Genomic DNA, 21,690 nt, shown 5'->3' with positions numbered 1-21,690 from the left:
CTGGTTGGGACGGAAATTTCTCAAATCCACCTCTGTGAATGATGTGTACATTTTAATATTGAACCACAACAGGACTGTCCAGTTACATAAGGCAATATGTGTTCATGTACCTAAATTAAAACTTGCTTAGAAATCATGCTAGTGGCTAAATACTGCTTCTGAATCACATGAGGACAAAGGAAATGAAGTTAATGCTTACATACATAGACATTTAGGAAAGATTATTTTTTAACTCTTCAGTAAAACTAAAAACAACTGCCACAGCCAAGAGGAGCTACAACAGACTGAATTTTGTCCCCACCCAAATTCATATGTGAAGCCCCAACTCTCAATGCGATGGTATTTGGAGATGGGGTCTTTGGGAGAGAATTAGGTTTAGATGAGGTCATGAGGGTGGGGCCCTCCTGGTGGCATTAGTGCCTTTAGAAGAGACATCAGAGAATAAGCTTGTCTCCCTGTCTTCTCTCTCTCTACTATGTGAAGAGATATGAGAGGGTAGCTGTCCACAGCCAGAAAGTGCATTCTCACCAGAAAATGACCGTGCCAGCACCTTGATCTTGGACTCCCAGCCTCTAGAACTGTGAGAAAATAAATTCCTGTTGTTTAAGCCACACAGTTTATGATAAGTTGTTATGGCAGCCCAAGCTGACTGAGACAGGAGTCTAAGCAGATATAAAGACTAAACGTTACATGGTATCTGGATGAGATTTCTGGAACAGAAAAAGGACATTAGGTAAAAACTAGGGAAATCTGCATAAAGTATGGACTTCAGTTAATAATAATGTGTCAACATTGGCTCATTAATTGTAACAAATGCACCATACTAATGTTAAGATGTCAAAATTGGGTGAAACTGGGCATGAGTTATATGGGAGCTTTCCATACACCATAATTTTTCTGCAAATCTAAAACCATTCTAAAAACTAAAATTTATTTACAATACACAAATAAATAAAATCTATCTTTGAACTCCCCTTAAAACCACCCATCATATCATTTCTTTATTTTTAGTGTAAAAAGACTTCCTGTTCTTAGCTATGGTTTAGAATAAATCCTTGTCCATTAACATCAGCAAAAGAGAAATTCTCCATAAGCACTGTCAAGGTTACTATTTATAGAACCCAAATTGTACTGTATACAGGAGTCTCTTAGTATATGTAATCTAATAAGAAGAGCAACTTGGTCTTTAACACAACCACTCCTTAATATGGAACAATTACAGCTCCTTGAAAATATGCAGAGGACACAAACTGACAAATCATAGACAAGGAAATACAACTTACTAAAAAGGCAATGAAAAGTAGTCCCATTTTACTAATAGCAGAATTGTCAATAACAGCAATGGAATAATTTTTGCTACATATCAAATTTACAAAACACAAGAGAATATTCAGGCTGGCCAGGAAGTGGGGAAGCACGCACTTTCATATGCTGTTGGTAGACAAACCAGAACAAACTTACTGAAGGCAAGTTGGTAACATGTATGAAGAGCCATGAAAATAGTTTATACCCTTAACCCATGATTCTATTTCTTTGAATCTACTCCAACAACATATTCTGACCTGGGAGCCAAGACTTGCAAATAATGCTCTTATAGACATCCTCACTTGAATGATTAGGTAGTAAAATTAGTATGTAAAATTAGTGAATGAAAAAATAAATTAAGGAACCACAACAGGAATCATGCGGTCATTAAAACTAAGTCTTTTGAAGAACTGTGCTAATAACAAGTTAAATGAAAAAGTAGAAAATACTATTGTATATGAGGGTAGGGGTATGTGATAGCAGAATGCTAATAGTTTTCTCTGGGTAGGAGACTATGGGTAATTTGTTTTCTTTATCATCCATTTATATATTTTCAAGTTTTCAACAATGGATATGTTCTTTCAATTAGGAGCTGAGAAATTAGGTTACACTTTCATTTAGCTACTGCTTTCTTTTCAGTTTAATTATTTATGTAATTGAACCATTTTTAAAAAGAAATTGTTATACTAAATCTCTTAGAAAAGAATGAGGAAAACTCGGGAGTCGGATAAAATGGTCTTTTCTGTCGTCAATGTGCCTCCTATTTAGCTCTCGGTTCTTCCTACAGTGGTCAGGGATGGGCCTAATCTCTTTGTCCAGCTGTCCAAGACAGGGCTGGGTCTTTTCTCTTTCCACAAGCTTGAACTCGAGAGCCAGAGAGATGATTTATACACACCCTGTCCCCAAAGAGTCCCGATTCCAGTGGAAGGGAAAGTTTCCTGCCTCAAAATTTCTCCTTCTCATCTCATGAAATCTAACTCAAGGAGAATCATTGTTCTGGTTAAGTATTGCTCTCATCTTGAGTTCTGTTCAACTGTAAACCCTCCTGGGAGACAGACAAATTAACTAACTCTTTTATACGACTCATGTAACTTTCCTTTATGGGAGCCTGTAAAGAGGGGAGGGAGGAAATGTGTAAGTGATCATCCGAGAAACGCAAAATAAAAGTTTTCCCTACTTCACAAAATCTGCTCAGGACAGTCCTGGAATGTTGATTCAAACTGAACTCTTTAACAGGCTGCAAAAACCTGTTTTCATGAAATAAAACCGAGGGTGAGTATCAATTCTATATACATTTGTCATCTAAATTATTTGAAAAACGCAATGGTTCCAGTAGACACAAAGACAAAAGATAAGCTGTGCAATATAAACAGAAAACCAATGCTTCAGAAAATGCTCACCTTGGAAAATAAATCAATTCTTGTATACACACACACATACACATACATACACACAAACGCACATCAAACAACTTTGTAATATCACGTTATACCTACTAAAAATGTTTTTTTTTAAATAATGAAACCTAATGCAGGCCAATTTATGCTAAAGCTGACAAAAACGACATAATAAATTGGCGCAACTTCTTGAAAAACAACTTAACCCATCCTTGAAAAACATGAATCCCAGACAGCAGCCCTCTCTCCTCTCAATGAGCCCCCACAACAGCGCCCCAACCCCGAAAAGGCTGCAGTTCCTCCCTGGTTCTCATCTATCAGGCCATTTTTGCTGAAGGAGCTTACTCTCCCAATCACGGGGAATTTGGGTACCTTTGGATTTACATATTTGTCACTTGCCTGTTTCTACAAACCCCCAATGTATATATGTTAACCCTATATCCATTTGGGTTTCGTTTTATTTTCTACTAAGCTGTTGGAAATACTTCTATGTTTAAAAAGTTTAGAAAGGAATGTTATACTTTCATTTGGGAAACACTTCACTTTCTCCTTTGCTCTAGATAACCCCTTCTTCTTGAATTTTCAAAGGATTTTATTAACCATAACTGAACGCCTCTTATTAGCATTTCTGGTTGAGGTGAGATCTAAATCTTTTAGCACACGTCTCCTTATACAGACAGCTGTCTTGAGAGATGGCACAGTCATTAGTAAGCCTTATGAACAAATATTCTGGAATGCTAATGGTAACCCACTAAACTGATTTCAGGACCTTTCTAATGGTTAGAACCCACAGTTGAAAACTATGGCTTTGAAGCCGTTACCTGATGGGTGATGTTGTTATGACTCACAGTGCCACAGCGTCTCAGCACAGAGCCATCCCCAGGCCTCTAGCCTTTGCTCTCTTCTGCTTTCACTCCACTCTCTCTCACACACCCCAAACACTGTTCTTTGTCCTCTTTCCTTTTCCTTCTACTTTTTCCCTTTTCTTTCCATTCAACTCATTGCTGCCATTATAGCTTCTGCAGAACGAATGTCCCCAAATGTACTGGCATAAGACAGCAAGCATTTTCTTAGACTCACAGATTCTGTTGAGTCAGGAATTCAGAAAGAGCACAGGGTGGGGGTGGCCCGTCTCTGCCCCACAATGTCGAGGCCGGGCTGACACATGGCTGTATCTAAAGGCCATTCACTCACACGCCACGTCCTCAGAGCACGGTGAATCAAGGAAGCTGGACTTCTTACATGGGCTCCAAGGGCAAGTGTTTCAGCTCACAAGGCAAGAAACTGCTTGCCTCAGAGGTCATGTGGCACTTCTGCTGCTGTCTACTAATTACAGCAAGTCATAAACCCACGCAATTCAGGGGTAGGTGAATTGGACCCCTCTTCCTGATGAAGTGGCAAACTTCTAAAAGAACATGAGGGACAGGAGATGGTGTGACATTCATCTTCCAAACTGTTATTCCCCAACCTCACTCTTAATTCCCAAGGCAAAGATCCAACAGTCTACTCTGTAGCTAGACCCATATAGGTGACAACTGACACTTCAAACACAATGTGTCCAAGCTGATCCCACAGTCCTTTTCTTTTATGTTTCCTATCTCAGTATGACTGGGGAAGAAAGTTTGTGTTGCATTTAACACAAACATGCCAGACACAACTTATCACAAAATGTAAGTAGATGCAAGGAGATAACTCACAGTAGCTTGGGAGTTTCATGCAGCCTAAGGATTTCTGTCCCATACGGAACAGAGGCAGATTTTATAGTCAATTTCTATAAGGAGAGAGACATGTAGCCATTCTCCTCTGGACAAAGAGTTGACACTTCATATTGATGGTTTTAATTAGCAATTTCAGGGGTTAGACATATTTTCGCATACTCTACTGCTTCCCTCCCTCTCCCATCTCTGACTCGTGAAGCTCCCTTAGAAAAAGTTCTACTTGTTCAGGTTCCACATCCCCAACTCTCCTTTCACACAAGCTTAGAAACCTTCAAGTGGCTAAAGAGGTAGCATGAGAGTTTAGAACAGCGATTCTCAAAGTGTGCTCCATGGACCACTGAAGGTCCCAGAGGCCCGTCCAGAGGTTCACGAAGTCAAAATTATTTTCATAACAACATTAGGTCATTATTTGCCCTTTTTTCTGTGTTGACATCTGCACTAACATTGTAAACGCAATGGTGGGGACAACTGCTGATGCCTTAGCATGAATCAAATAAATCAAGGCAGCGACAGAAACAATACCAATAGTCACAGTATTCTTCACAGACAAAATAAAAAGAATATCCTTGATAAAGCAGTAAAATTCTTAATTCTTGAAATATCAATATTAGTACACATCTTTTTAATATGCTATGTGCCAAAATGGGAAATATGCATAAAGCACTTCAGCTGTATATCAAAGTAAGATGCTTGTCTCCAGGAAAAGCATTCGTGTGGTTCTTTGAGTGGTGAGATGAATGCTGTTTTCGTGGATAATCCCCTCATGTTTACTTGAAAGAAAAACTGACAGACTACGGTTAAATAAATAAAAAATGGAACACATTTTCTCAAAAATGAACAAAATGAGCCTTCAAAAAAAACAACTCATGATATTTATTGTCAATGACAAGATCTGAGCTTTTAAGGGAAAATGAGAATTTTGGAAAACTACTATCAGCCACAGTGAGCTTGACAGCTTCCCAATACTTCAAGACTTTTCTGATATTTGTGGTGATATTAATAAATGTGATATTTTGATATTGTATAATTAAATTTGTCAGTATTTACAAGGTCTGCATAATCAGTGAACCAATATTTCCAAATAACCAATATAGGATATCAGAAAATCACATATGGGTAAAAAATCCATTCAAAGTTTAAGACAGATCAATGGATTTTAACAGAGTACAGAAGGATCCATTGATATGGTTTCAGATTCCACATTGGAACTAACCTTTAAGAAACTACCACTTGCTGAGTTTTGGTGTAGTACAAAGAACATCCACAATTATCTGAAAAGGATATTAAAAAACTCCCTTCTACCATTTCCAAGTACACTTCTGTGTGAGACCAAATTGCCTTTCAACCAAAAGGATATTCTCTCCCAAACTGCCTTTCAACCAAAATGATATTATCTCAACAAATTAACTAGAGAAGTAAATCTGGGAGTCAGTTGGTTTTTTTCTATTGTCAGCTATCAAAGAGTTTTGCAAAAGCTGGTGTCTCAGCCCAAATAGTTAGGCAGAGAATTCAATCTCCTTCTGCCTTTTTGTTCTATTTAGTCCCTCAATGGATTGGAGGATGCCCATCCACAACAAGGAGGGCAATCTTCTTTACTCAGGTCACCAAGTCAAAGGATAATCTCTTCTGGAAATATCCTCACAGACATATCCAGAAAAAATGTTTAACCAGATATCTGGGCATCTCATGGCTCAATCAAGCTGACACACAGAATTAACCACCATGCTGATATTCTTTAACTTATGAAAGCTCGTTCAACCATAAATATTTACTAAGTACCGACTATGTGTCAGGCTGATGATTAAGATACAAAGATGAGGGGCCAGCACGGTGGCCGAGTGGTTAAGTTCACGAGCTAAGCTTTGGCGGTCCAGGGTTTCGCTGGTTAGGATCCTGGGCGCAGACATGGCACCGTTCATCAGGCCATGCTGAGGCGGTGTCCCACATGCCACAACTAGAAGGACCCACAACTAAAAATATACAACTATGTACCAGGGGGCTTTGGGGAGAAAAAGGAAAAATAAAATCTTAAAAAAAAAAAAAAAGAAAGATACAAAGATGAATAAGAAACAGTCCCTAGTCTCAAGAAGCTCCTAGCCTAGAGTGGGAGTCAAAAAAACACATAAACTATGATGGAGAAAGTGCTTCTGGTAGAGAAATCTACAATAACTATGGGAGCAAAGGCAATAAAGTAATTAACTCTGCCTGGAGGAATTAGGGGAAGAAAGAACAGATATTATTTGGTTAGGGTTTTGGATGATAACCAAGATTTCACAAGGAGAAAAGAATAAAGGGCATGCTACCAGGGAGAGGGACGGGAGATGCCATCCCAAAGGCCCTGACACACATGGTTGGTATTTTGAGTTTGCGTTTTCACCATCTCCTACCCATCTTTGATGGTGCGGCAGGCGGAATAATGACCCCTCAAAAGGTATCCACATCTATGGGGCTGGCCCCGTGGCTGAGTGGTTAAGTTCGCCCGCTCCGCTGCAGACAGCCCAGTGTTTCGTTGGTTCGAATCCTGTGCGCGGACATGGTACTGCTCATCAAACCACGCTGAGGCAGCGTCCCACATGCCACAACTAGAAGGACCTACAACAAAAAATATACAACTATGTACCGGGGGGCTTTGTGGAGAAAAAGAAAAAAAATAAAATATTAAAAAAAAAAAAAAGGTATCCACATCCTAATCTCTGGAACCGGTTTACCTTATATGGCGAGGACTTTACAAGTGTGGTTAAGTTCAGGATCTTGAGATGGGGCAATCATCCTGGATTACCAAGGTAAATCCTAACTGTAATCACTAGTGTCCTGATAAGAAGGAGGCAGAGGAAGATCTGACACAGACAGGAGAAGGCAATGTGACCTCGGAGACCCTGGGGTGATGCGGCCACAAGCCAAGGAATATTGGCAGCCACCAAAAGGTGGAAGAGGTAAGCAATGGATTTCCCCCCAGAGCCTCCAGAAGGAGCCCACTCCTGTCAACAGCTTGATTTCAACTCAGTGATACAGATTTTGGACATTTAGCTTAAAATTGTGAAAGAAAAGATTTGTGTTGTTTTAAGTCACCAAGTTTATGGTAATTTGTTACAGCAGCAATGAGAAACTAATAGATGCTCTCTGCTACCTGCCTCTAGTATCATTTCCTAACACTCAAGGAGGACTCTGGAATAAGCTCAGTCTTCATCTCTACCCTACCTCCTACAATCATCCTGGGCAATTTCACTGCCCATGCAGATAATCCATCCAACTCCTAAACCTCACAACCTCTTAACTCCTTGACTCCAGTGACCTTCGCTTCCGCCATTCCTCAGTCTCATATCACCACAGACATGCTCTGGACCATGTCACCAGTAAAACAAATCCTGTCCTCTGACCACCAATTCCTATTCTCATGGCTCTCTCAGTTTTCAAACTTGACAGAATCTTCTCTCTCTTAATCCCTCCATTTGCCCACCATCTCTAGGCCTCTTTGTTTCATTTCTTTCCCTTCCCTATAGTCATTATCGGGACAACCCTCTCAACAGAAGCTACAGGTGAATTTGACGAGAAACTCATGAAACATCAGGCCCCTCACCTGTCAGAGGTACTTTAGAGTCACGGGAGGGGTCCCAGGAACATGTTCACATAGTTATATGTTTTTGTAAAATTTGTGAAAGTGAGATATCTTAACTTCATTGGTTAAAACTATCTCTTTTCATTCCAACTTCCTCTCTGTCATACTTCCTCCTGTAGCAGGCGGCACTGGAGTGGCCAAAGACATTTTTGGGATTCAACTAAAGGGAAGCTGAGTTGAAGACACATTTAGTTTGGGCCCAGTAGGGTATTTATATGGCTCACAGTCATTTCAGTGCATAGTCAAGTCACTACTAGTGGCAGTCAAGTCACTACTAGACACTGCAGTATACAAATGGCTTCCAGAAATACTCTTAATACCCACTATGCAACCTGAACCAGGACTGTAACAGGAGGCACAAGAGTAGCACTCTCAAGCGTCCTAAGGCTTAGAGAGTATAGTCATCGCGCTGGAGTCAGAACCAAGTGCCTGCAAAATTCTTCTAATGACCAAGCATGTAAAATTGTAAGTAGAGGATTCAGTTCTCATTGATACATAGTGAAAACAGAAAGTAAACAGAAGTTCTCCCGCCAAGAATATACTCAATAGTGCAATGTATGCAATTATAAATACACAATCTGCTTTCCTTTTTTTTGAGAATCCTGCAAAATAAACTTTTATCAGAATTCTTATGTTTATAGCTTTCAAACAAAAATATTCTCAAATCATAGCAAAAGCTATAAACAGAGTAATGAATAGGTTCTTGGATTTCTGGTAATCCAATTAATGAAAGGGAGTGAAATATAAGAACATTAGAAAAGTAGTTAAATTTCCTGCTGATTCAGCACAAAGGATTGATATCAGTGAAGAAAACATAAATCTCACACTATGCCACTAAAGATCATTGACGACAATCAAATCAACTCAAAGAACATTTGATATCAGTCACCACACAAGAAAACTTGAAAAGCCCTGAAATTTTACAGCTTTTTATGCAAAGACACTTTGATAGAGGTTTTCCCAAATCAGACAACAATTCTAAAAATTTACCCAATACCTTGCGAAAGAAGCTCTTTTAAACTTTCAATAATAAAAAATTAATTTTGATGCACCATGCTGTTCTCTCTACAAAAATGCTATTGCTGAATTATTGTAAATGAAGAAGAGATCACAAAGAATGCAGCAAAACCTGTGCGGAAAAATATAGAAGCGTACCACAGAGTTCATATAATATGTTATTTTTATGGATTTTGTAATGTTTATAGTATTTGTCAGCTCTTAAAAATGTGCAAATTGTTGTACTTTCTTTTCTCATTTAAAATTTCTACTTTTGTTTCCCTTTTTTTTTCCTTAAAAAGGACCCTCAAAACTGAATAAGCTTCAAGTCCACAAAACTAAGATCTGCCCTTGACAAGACACTCATCTTCCTCAATTCCCAACCTCCACCCTGGATTAACCCCATCTAATACATGTAGAAGGAACCACATAATCAGAAAACCATCCTTCACAATGCCCCTGGAAATCACCAATGCAGACAAGGACCACCATCGATATTTACTAATCCCTTATAAGGTGAATGGTTATTGGAAACAAGCTATCTGCATGACGTCCAAATACTACGCCATAGATTGCTCACCAAATGCAAAGGAACAGATGTACCCTTACAGTAGAGACTACCTTAGTCAAGTAATTAAACTTAGAATTTCTAAGGGAGGGACAGTCTGGCATTATGTCCTTCCTGATGTGATGCAATGTGGAGCGTACAGCATCTATGAAGTATTCTTGCCAAAAAAACCAGTTTAATCTGAATGTAATTAAGCCGTTAGACCTCACTTCCAGTTTACAGAAATGCAGAGTCAAGAGGGACAAGTTAAATAACCCTATAAGGAAACAAGCAGAGAAATCGAGAACATGGGACAGTCTACATAACAAGAGTCTCTTCACAGTTTTTCCATGACATTTATTTTTCACTGTCGCGGAAAGATAAAAAGGTAGAAGGACTGCCTTAGAGTAAAAGGAAACAAAGAAATATAATGATCAAATGCACTGTGTGAACCTTGACTGTATCCTGGTCCTCTCTCATCCCTCCTCCCCAAAATACCAGTTACAAAAGACATTTGGAAAACTGAGGAAATCTTAATATGGACCAATTACTAGACAACACTGGGGATTTACTGTTAATTTTCTCTGTATGACAGCAGTAATGTGGTTATGTAAAAGAATATCTGTATTTCTAGGAGATGCACACTGAAGCTTTTAGGGGTAAAGTTATCATGAAGTTTGAACTTACTTTCAAATGATTCAGCAACGTTTCTTTACGTTTGAAAATTTTTACAATTAAAAAATTGGTAAAAGTGAAAAATACACTAAATCTATTTTTCTCTCATTTAGTCAATCTCATCAAGAAGTTTTTAGTAAGGTCAAAGTAATTACTCTCCTCAGACATTAGTAATAAAGCAGCATGCAAAGCTGAGGGGCTAACGTTCTCAGAACCGCTGTATTGCACTCAAGAATCTCCTAGGACCCAAGTGCCGTTGTCGTCTGCTTAATTTGTGTTCAAGAGTAGCTCACGGGAATTTTTAGACTGCTGTCATTCAGGATGAAAAAGTCAAGTAGGAACAAGGGGCAGGAGATAGAGAGAACTCAAGCAAACAAAATTAAATAAAAGCTGGTTTATTTTATTCATTTTAGGAAGAAAAAGAAATCACACGTTCAGGACATTATACACTTCCAATGATTTATCTCATAATAAAAATAATGAGTTAAGTACTTGATCATTTATAAAGCATCTTCACATGGATTACATTTTGAGTCCTTAACATTGACATGAAACAGAGAAGGTAAGTAATATTCCCATTTTACGGATAAGGAAAATGAGGCTCAGAGAGGCTGTGTGATTTGCCTGAGGGCCTACAGGTAGCATGAGCCCAGGTCACTTTCCCACGTGACCACTGTCCTCTAGCGTGGTCATCGAGTGGCTGTCTTACTCTGGGTAACGTTCATTTCTCTGAGCTTCAGTTTTGGGACTAAATAGCCTCAGGCTCATATGAGAATCTGCAGAGGTTCATAATTCAGGGTAGAAAAACACTTGACATCAGATCCCCCTTCCTTCCATGAAGAGAAGAGCCCAGTCTATGAGGAGGTGGCCTCCCGAAGTAGCCTGCGCACATCCTTCCTGTGCCACCTCAGGTGCAGGGACACTTCTTCAAATCCAATCATCTTCCAGGGTCCCAGGACATGCAGGGAAATGACAAACCCATGCAAGGCAAAGCAATCGCTGAAACAAAGTGCACACGAGTACCGTGCAAAGTAAAAGGAGCAGCAAATAAGTGTGATTACTTTACTCTGCGGGTCAAGTCCACACCCCTCACAATGCCTAACGGCTGGCTGTTTGGAGTGGCTTCCCTCCATAAAACTCCGTAACTAGGGGAAATTGCTAATTCCATGGCTTTCACAAAACACAGAGGTCCACCAAATGTTTGCTTGGCAGACATTTTTTTCTCCCAAAGGGCAGCTCATTAAGTCTGACAATAAAGCAGGCTTTGTTCTAAAGATTTACAGTGTTTTCCCAATGAAAATTCTAATTGACAACCACCAGGAGAATAACAATGCAGAGCAAAGAGAGCTCCAGTTTCTCCCATTCTTCCAAGATCCATCTCAAAGAGGCACTCACTTCTTAGGTTTCCTGGACCAGTGTTTCACTGGGTCTTTATTTGGACACATGCATAAGTAGATGGTTGGATATTAGAAGTTTATCATTCAAAGCACTCAAATCTTAAAAACCAAGAGATTTATTCTTTCAAAGATAAGAAACTTTATTTAATTTGTAGGTCCCTCCAGGCAGAATAAGTATATTACATAAAAATGCAAGCATGCCTTTGCCATGTAAAGGGGGGCATCCTACAAAAAATAAAATGCTTGATGAAAGTCTTCAGAAGTAGTTGCATGAGAATATTAAAGGCACTGCTATTCAATGGACTCATTATAGGATAAAAGTTCAAGTACCAGAGGGAGTGATTTTCATATGAATGTTGGGTGTTGCCAGCACACACAAGCGTCCCTCATCTACACAGAGGACCAAGTCAGGGAGCTGTGAGTGACAAGGTATAGAGAGGGCTGTTCAGATAAGGGACAGACATTACTGGACCCTTTTTCAAAGAAAACTTTGAAGATTTTGTTAGGCTTTCTTCGTGGAACTGTCACAAGATAACAATACATTTGCAAATGAGTGGTGTTCAGTGGCCACATGAGTGCCTTTTAGAGACCAGCTGGCAATGGCTGCCCATGATGGGAAATTAGCATCAAAGAAGGCCTCAAGGTTGCTGGGTTGACATACAGCCCAAGGAGAATATTCTCAAATGAAGTACGACACCCAACACAGTCACCCAAACCAAAAGTGAAATAAAAACTCCTGTCTGAAAAGAACAGCAGCAAAAAAAATCCTCCTTACTTCTTCCTGAATCTTCCTGAATATCCTTCTTCTCCAAACGGTGTCCAGGTCCCCACAGTAAAAATAACAAATCATGTGCTTCCAGTTGCATTATAAGATTATGAGAAGTGAAGCTGGTAGAAGTGGGAAGATAACACAACTCACCTTCCTTTTTCTAAACAGAAAACAGAGAAAGGAACCAAAGTAGGAAAGCACAGCAGCCCAGGCAGGAGCACCAGACCAAGAGTCAGGAGGCCCAAATCCTTACTAGTCTAGCATCTATCACGAGAGCTATTTTGGTCAGTCCCCTAACCTCCTGAATTGTTGTCCTCATCTGTAAAGGAAAGGAGTTATCTAGATAAGTGGTTCTCACACTGTGTCCCTTGGGGCCCTAGGGTTCTGTGGGGGTGCCTCTAAGGCAACCACAGTGAAATGGAGCTAAGGCGAAAGGAATGGGGTCCCATGCTTCCTCTCAAACCAAAACAGTTCAGACTCAATCCACTTTGTATATCGAGGTTGTGAGTAAAGAGTTTTTGTTTAAAGAGTTCTACTACCAAGATAATTCACGGCTAAATTTAAAGCCTTGGGCCAATATACCTTGTGATTTTTTATCTTAATAATTAAGCGGTTTCCATGTGCCTCTTTGGATTGTTGTTATCAGAATTAATTAATTGATAAGCTGGTTAATATTGATCCTCAAATCTGTATGTCAGGTTCTCTTATTTCTACTTGAAAGGTGAGGAACTGAAACTCAGATAAGACGAGTACATCAAAATCACACAAATATGTAGCTGACAGGATTCAAACTCAGGAACATCTGACACTAAAACCATTAAGCTCGGTTCTGTGCTTATAGTTAAAGAATAAACTTCACTGTAAAAAACAATTGGCTACCTCGTTATTATTGCAAGCTTTCTCCACGGAACATCAGGTTCTTCATTTGTATTCCCTGAGAGTAAACACTTACCCTGGCGAGATGAAATGAATAGCCACAAGTTCTGCCCAACAAGCAAATTTGTTGGGTACAGGAAAGCCCAAAACGTTGACAAAGCCTCCAGGGCAATAATGGTTGTTAAGAACTTTCAAAGCAAACAAAACTCCTAGAAGAGAATAAAGAGCGTACAAATGTCAACAACCCAAATGTGGAGATAATCAACATTTGCAAAGAAAACTAATTGAAAGTGAAAATGATTCTTTGACCACATCCAAGTTTTTGCTTTGAAACATACTCTATTCCTTACAACAAGTCAACCCAGCATTCGGTACAAAAACAATGTTCAAGCCAAACATTCCTTTGATGTTTCTTAACACAGAAGTTCAAACTGACTTTTATGCTATTAAATATATAACATATAACATGGGAATAAAACACCAGCAATGGTAGTAAATGCCACTGAATTGGACACTTCAGAATTGTTAATTTTATGCTATATGGTTTTTAACTCAATAAAATAAATACCAGTACTGTGTATTTTTCTACCCTCTATGGAAATACATGTTGAAGACAGGGCATATTTCCTTTCTTCTCCCATGATCATATGTATGAGGATGCATTTTACAGGGATGACAGGGAAAGTTGAGGAAAGGGTTAGATTTCCTTCTATTTCAGGACTATTTCCCTCATCCTCTTCACATTCTAATTTTTCAAACACCTAGTTTAAGTCCTGATGGCAATTTCAGTCCTATGAGACATATGTAAAAAAGAACTAGTGATGGGGAACAGTGAGAGACAATGCAACACGTGGTTAAAGTTATATAGACTGGGCACAAGGCCCAGCTCGACCACTTACTAGATGTGTAACCTTCAGTAAGTTGCCTTACCTCTTTGAGTCTTAGCTTCCTCATCATCTACAAAATCAAGACAATGTCCCCTCCCTACGGACCTGTTATATGAATTAAATAGCATGAGCTATGTAGAATGATGATCACAGCTCCTAAAACATGGTGAGCATGCCACGGGAGGGTGTGGTGCATTTATTTTAATGAAGTTATTGACAGGCATACTCATCTTGTTAGAGAATTCCCCATCACAAATACACCTGTGGGTCTCTCTGCAGCCCTACCATGATGGAGCTTGTGCATCTTTCCCAGTACTACATCTCCTACAAAACTACCTTTGAGCAGACCCTAGTCTAAACTGTCCAAGGGTGAATGATGTTCCATAATGTGGAACAGCAAAATTTACGTCCCCCCTGTACTCCAATCGGCCTCCTCTCCAAAATCCAAGCCCCAGCAGCCCTTAACCACTCAGAATTCGGTTCCCTCACCAACTAGGGACCCATTCTTCATAAGATGACAGTGGCTACACCTCCATTACTGTCTTCAGCATGCCGCCTTACCTGAGAAACCTACAGCACAGTTCCTTCTGAAGTCAGGTTCATCCATAAATTCTGCAAGAGCAAATTCCAAGAACAGGTACACCACCCCAGTGAGTAGGGAGAATGTGATGATGATGTAGGCAAACCATTTACTTCCTAGTCTTCTTTCCAGATTTATTCCTTTCCATAGCATGGATGCCATATTGAAATACAAATGCCAGTCGTCTGCATGGTGGAACGGGGAGAGCAGTAAGCGCTGCCAGTCTTTTTGCTGGTAACACTTCTCCACGCTAAGGCAGGAGTTATACAGCGACTTCAGAGGATTCAAGAAGAGCCAGATGTTGAGAGCCAAAGTTGCTAGGGTGACAGGTGGAATATTGTTGATCCCAACATGGAAGATTTGAGAAAGGAGCAGAATAAGCCCAGTATTAATTCCTCTTGATCTCCGCTGCATGGTTAGATATCAACCCAGTGAGAGGAAAACGTGGTCAGGTTTTAGGAATCTAGGGAGGTTTACAGACGGCTGAACCTAAAACATAAAATAAAATGCACATGAAACTCCAGCAATTAAGATTAAATTAACACAGTGATAAGACACACTCACAAAGATGAGTTTACATTATGTATATCCCACCTCCTCTAACAGAAACACTTATTTTCAGTGTCTTCCAGAGTAAGATCCAGGACACGGGCTGACATCCTTCCTTAATTTTACATTCTAAAACAGAAATTTTATTCCAAATCCCAATGAACCAGTTAATGGATGGGTATGCTTTCTCTGACAAATATGCCATGAAAATATGACTCGTCTTCCTTATAAACAAACTTGTAACCTAATAAAAAACTTACAAAGATAGTGTGCAAATATGTAATAATGATTTCTACTCAGACTACTGGTCAGGATTCTCTATCCCCTTCATTTTTTTAAAGAAATATTTGATTTTGATATATTAAATAGTCTGCTTCAAAGTTTTTAAACATCAACAAGCAAGTTTTAAAATGCAAGTATATATTATCTTCTCTTCCACGTTGCCAGATATCAAATGCTGGAATGCTTTACTTTAACAAAAACTTCAGCTTTTATAAGATATCTACTATGTGCCAAATCCTGGATTGAAACGCAGTCTGTGTTTAAGGAGCTCACTTTCTAGTAAGAAGTAAACCAACAAGTGCCACACAATATTCTAAATGCAGTGACAGAGGCACACAATTCAGCCTCAGGGGGTAATATGACTATGATCTTAAAGGGTGAAATTGGAGTTAGAGACAAAGAAGAGTTCCAGGTTCAGCAGTCTGCTTCTCCACGCCCTGAGGCTCGGCTGGCCCTGTGGCTTGCTTTGGCTGAAAAATGCAGAGGAAGGCACGCTATAGGAGTTTTGAATCTAGGCCTCAAGATGATTTGCAGTCTTTTGCTCTCTCTTAAAACCTTCCCAAGCAACCATGTGCACAAGTCCTGGCCAGCCTACCGGATGAAAGACACATGCTCCAGTCATCCTGATGGTCCTGGCCACTGGCTGGCTAATGCCCCAGAAGCAAAGCTGTCTAACTCACCAGCAGCTCACAGATGCATGAGTGAGTCCAGCTGAGCCCAGCCTAATTTGTTGACCCATAGAACAGTGAGCTAAATAAATGATACTTTACTTCACCAAGTTTTGGAGTGTTTTGTTACGCAGCAATTGCTAACCAATACAGAAAGCATGTGCTTTGGTGAGGGACTGGTTTATGCTCATGGGAAGGTGCTAGTAAAGAAAGAGAGGGAGAAAAAGCCAGAGAGTAAAGATGCAAGATATAAACAAAAAGAATGACGTCCTTAGAGGGAAGAGCCTTTCCATCATAATGTGAAGGAAGAAGAAAAACGTCAGGTGCAGATATGGATAAGCAGGCAGATTGGGGGACAGGACGCTGAAAAAGTGTACATCTAGTGGTTCTGTCTCCTCTGTGGTGCTGTCATGGCTCCCATCCAAACAGGTAACTCACTCTGATACCCTAAACCTTCTCATTCAGACAGCACATTTGAAAGTACGTGGGCTTTGGAGTAAAAAAGGGCAGAATTTTCCTACTTACCAGTCCTGTGATCTAGGCAAATTACTTAAACTGTCTGAAATTCAACTTCTTCACTTTAAATTAGGAATAATACCTCCTTCCCAGGATTACTGTAACATGTCTGAAATAAAGGAGATGCTGAATAACTGGTAGCTACTTTTTTCATAACTATTAGGTAATCTCACTTATCTGAAAAATCCTTCGCAAATGGTAGCATCTTAATAGGGCTCAAAGGTACTCCTCATCCTCCCATATGGATTCTGATCAACATCACACCCAGAAGAAAGGGTCAAGAAAGAATTATACATACATATATGGGTGTCTGTATATATTTCCTCACTATTAGCACAAACAAGTTTCTATATTGCCGTGGGCTTATTATTGCAGCTCTGTAGCATTCTCAGAAACTAGAGAATTTAATGAAATTTCAACTGAAAAGCTCCCAAGTAATTTTGGAAAAATGGTCTCTCTTTTTCACATTGCCGTTCAAGTCAGTTTTCAATTCTCCAACTACTATGACTTTCTTGCAATTCTCTTAAATAATCATGTATAGCAAACATGATTGCCTATAATAGGAGCAAAAGAATAATCAGTTTACATGAAATCACAAACTAAACCCTTCAGTATCAGTACAGTGTCCTAGGACGCCAGGCCATGCACAGCAGAAAATCAAAACTAACTACGTCTTTGCTTAAGAAAACGTTCCCCCTCGATTGGAATCATTAGTGATGAAGAGTATAAACAAAAGGATAGCGGAATTTCCCCAGTCTAAGTTCACACTGTGTACCCTGGCTCATATTGCACTTCCTTGACTTCTGTCCAAACCCAAAGGTCCCTTTCCATTTGCCTGCCTGCTCTCACCTCTCAGCTCTCTCTCCCACTGCTGACTGCTCTGCTTCGCTGGGACACGGTGCTGTCCTGTGGCTTCACCCCCTCCTTCAATCTCCTTTCCTCTGCTTTTCACTTTTCATCTATCCTTACGCTCTTTTTCACTTACTCATGGAATTCCACCCTCATGGTCTCCATAATTCTTCTCATCAGGATGATTCCCAAATTTATGTTGTTCAGCCTTGATTTCTCAGTAGCCTTCAGGGACATAATCTTATAGGAAGAACAGAGTCTGCCTGACCTCTTGGCTTCTGAAGACTGAATTGTCCCTCATCTCACAGACTGACTATTCAGCCATTCCTTCTTTCACTTGTTTATCTAACAAATATCAAGTGCCAAATGCATGCCAGTCCCTGTGCCAGGCTTTAGAGATAAATCAAAGAACAAAACACTTACAATCCCAGCCCCTAAATGGCTCATTTCTATTTATTGATGGAAATAATAATATTGGCTACAGAAAGTCAAAAGATGAATAAAATGACGTGGCTCAAATTCTCAACAAATGTATACTTAATGCGAAGGCAGATATAACCATGGCCAACGTGAGAAGTGCAGAATCTCTGTTGTTCTTCACTTTTGCAAACAAAGGCCACTGGTGCACAGATGTAGGCAGAACATAAGTTTTGAGTCTTAAGTAGCAAAGACAAATGGGCACTATTTCATACCAACTCTAGCCCAGTTTCCTTCCTACTAAGTTATCAAGTCAGCCACTCAAGGTGAGGGATGCAGTCTGTAGCAATGTAACTTAAAAAATCCACCTGGTCCACGTGAACATCAGCTTTGTAATCTGACCTTGTGGGCCAGGCAGGCACAGCTCTAGGAACACCAAAGAGAACACAATAAGCAAGCAGTGACTATAAGATGAATATTGCTTTGTCCTGCCCACCAAATACACAGAAACTTTTAGACTGCTGAGCTGTAAGAGAGACCACAGAAGTATGATCAATTATGGCTACTTCTCCATGAACTGAAAATCAGTATAACGTGTTTGGTTTTGGAAGTGATTTATTTACTCTAACTTGTAACCAGACTAGAAAGCAGTTATCACAGCTCAAAGAAGAACAGGCTAGTCCCTGCACTCCTCCGCCTCATAAACACATCCTACCCCCACTCAGCATGCCCCACACTGAACGCTGGACTGTCCCTTCTAGTTCTGCTCCTCCTCTTGTGTTCCCCCTCTCAGGACATGGAATCTCCAGCTACCCAGTTGTTCAAGTCAGAGATGCAGAAAACGTCCTTGACACGTCCTTCACCCTTGTCACCCCACTATACCAAAATCCCACCCATCAGGTTTTGTTAATTCTTTTTCCAGTTTGTTATCAGTCTTCTTCTTTCTAGCTCTAGGGCCACTACTCTGGTCTCAGCCACCATCATAACTTACCTTGATTACAACAAACTCCCTAACTGGATTCTCTCTTCTCCTCTTATACCCACCAACCACTGTCCACCACTGCTTAGGTTAATCTTTATAAAAGTGAAGTTGGATTCCCCTGCAGTAAGCCTTCAATGGCTTATCGTTACAGCTGGAGTAAAGTCCAAAAACCCTTTACCATAACTAAATGCTTGCAATTACCAGTGCCCTGTCCACCTCTCTGGTCTCACCTCACATTGGTCTCTGCCGTGGTCACTATGGTCCAGCCACACAGGTGCTCCCACATTACAAGCTCCATGATAACAGCATAAATGGCTGAGGGCAGAATTACCTTGTCCATTTTGCTCACCACTGAACACCCAGAGCCTAGCACAGCAACTGACTTATAGTAAGTACTTAAGAAGTATTTTCCCAGTGACTCAAGATGAGTGTTTTTTAATGTATCTACATTATACAATAAATGGGATTGACTGAAAAGCTCTGAATACCTACAATATGTTCATCTCTAAGTAACTGTCCTGCAACCGTAACAACCTTCCCCATAGCAATATACATATTATTCCACTTACCATTTTTAGTTCTAGAACACTGTTTATACCATTTATCTCAACTTTACAGAAATAAACCTCTGATCCATTTAGATTGTATTAATAGGTTGCGTTGCCAGAACTATTTGCAAAAGAAAATGGCATTTTAATTATGTAGTAATACACACCAGACAGCACTATATCAAGGTTCTGACAGAGAAAAATGGAAGACTTTTTGAAATATTGATAGGAAAATTAGCCATATTTACTTTTAATGAGAAATTAAAAATTAAACAGGTATGTAATAAGAAAAACTAAGTGGCTAGAAAAACAAAAGAAACTGAACTCATAACTTGGGAAACCAAAGTGTCTCATGGGGGAGAGAATGGAGTTTTATAATAAGGGAGAAGAAACTAACTACAATGATTTTCATTTCTACTTACAAAGCAGAAAATATTTCATCATTATCATTTACCACAGAGGTATATATCTCAATTTTCAGTTTAAATGTTCAAGAAGAATTCAGACCATTACATTGCAAGAATATACACCAGTTATAAATTATATTCCCAATTTGGAATCTGATAGTAACCAAATTGATTTCACAAGAAAGAAAGAAACTACAATCTTAATGGGAGTAATCGCATGCTATTCTGAAAACAGTCTTCCATGTCATTAAAAGTGCAAGAAATCTTAAAATTATTCACTGAGATCATTTTAAATTGTGAGGTTTTTCTTTAAGACTCAAGAAAAAGTTTATTGCTACATATTTGAGGGAGATTAATGCCATGTCATTGCTACTGTTTTCATGCCTTTGCTAAATTTCTTTTAGCAGTTCTATATATATTAAGTATATTCTCTAAAAATATCATAGGAGAGAATGTAGGTTTATTCAAGTCATCTGGCAAGTATTTATCAAAGGCCTACTATCAGTCAGGTTCAGTACTTTGCTGATGCCTGACTTTCCAGATGCTTAAGCTTTGGTTTTTTGAAATGGAGATATAATTCACAAACATAAAATTCACTCTCATAAAGTGTACAATTTAGTAGTTTTTAGAATATTCACAAGGTTGTTAAATCATCACCACTATCTAATTCCAGAACATTTTCATTACCCCAAAATGAAACCCTGTACCAATTAGCAGTCACTCTCTGATCTCCCCTCCCTCCAGTGCCTGGCAGTCACTAATGTATTCTCTATCTCTTTAGATTTGCCTATTCTGAACACTTCATACAAATGGAGTCATACAATATGTAGCCTGTCGTGTCTGGCTTCTTTCACTTAGAATAATGATGTCAAGGTTCATCTATGTTGTAGCAAGTATCAACACTTAGCTCCTTTTTATGGCTGAATAATAATTCATTGTATAGATATATCACATTGTGCTAATCAATTCATCAGCTGCTGGACATTCTGGCTATTACCCCTTTTTGGCTATAATGAATAATGCTACTATGAACATTCAGGGGCAATTTTTTTTTTTGTAGGAACATACGTTTTCAGTTCTCTAGGGCATATACCTAGGAGTAAAACTGCTGGGTCACATGGTAACTCTATGTTTAACTTTTTGAGGAACTGCCAGACTGTCTTCCAAATTTCTGCACCATTTTACATTCCCTCCAGCAGTGTATGAGGGTTCCAATTTCTCCACATCCTCAACAACACTTGTTTTTATCCATCTTTTTTACTATAGCCATCCTAGTGGATGTGAAGGTGTACCGATCTACATTTCCCTAATGACTAACGATGTTGAACAAATGCTTAAATTTTCATTGCTTAAAACGTAATATTAACACATATTCACAGGTACACTAACCACACAGACAAACACACATACACTCCCACTCTCTCTTTACAAGAAATCATTTAACAAGCTCAGGTCAAAAGAAAGCTTCAGGAAAAAAGTCAAAGCCACAAAGAGATCATCCTGGTTAAACTGAAAGGATTTTAGCCTCACCGTGCCCTGCAATGTGATGTGCTGAAAGTGAATGCCAATGTAGCTCAACAGCAGGGGCAGCGGCTCAGGCCAACACATTTGACTATAAATACAGTAAAATCATTTTGAAAGAAATAGAGGGTTAGTACGCTTTATTGCTTCAAACAAAGCAAAACTGCTATGGGAACATCTGATTGTTT

General features: G+C 39.4%; 1 protein-coding gene across 15 annotated transcripts in view; it reads right to left on the bottom strand.

Moving 5' to 3' along the window:
* The window catches only part of RHBDD1 (rhomboid domain containing 1), a 150,995-nt gene that overhangs the window by 82,471 nt on the left and 46,834 nt on the right, over positions 1-21,690 (bottom strand). For 10 of the 15 annotated variants that reach the window (XR_011439527.1, XR_011439525.1, XM_070269409.1 and 7 more), the window contains 2 exons: positions 14,745-15,252; positions 13,373-13,505 (listed from right to left, as the gene is read on the bottom strand). Coding sequence is in view for 12 of the 15 variants with exons in the window: in XM_070269409.1 (XP_070125510.1) it covers positions 13,373-13,505; positions 14,745-15,177 (566 nt within the window). In the remaining 3 variants the exon portion in view is untranslated. Of the gene's footprint in view, positions 1-13,372; positions 13,506-14,744; positions 15,253-16,787; positions 16,888-17,763; positions 17,920-21,690 lie in introns of those variants that run through there. The other 5 variants (XR_011439526.1, XM_023642471.2, XM_070269403.1 and 2 more) reach the window with 2 other exon arrangements.

Source organism: Equus caballus, chromosome 6 (genome assembly GCF_041296265.1).
Source record: "Equus caballus isolate H_3958 breed thoroughbred chromosome 6, TB-T2T, whole genome shotgun sequence".
NCBI lineage: Eukaryota > Metazoa > Chordata > Mammalia > Perissodactyla > Equidae > Equus > Equus caballus.
The sequence above is the reverse complement of the archived record's forward strand: the minus strand, read 5'-3'. Positions and strand labels throughout refer to the sequence as shown.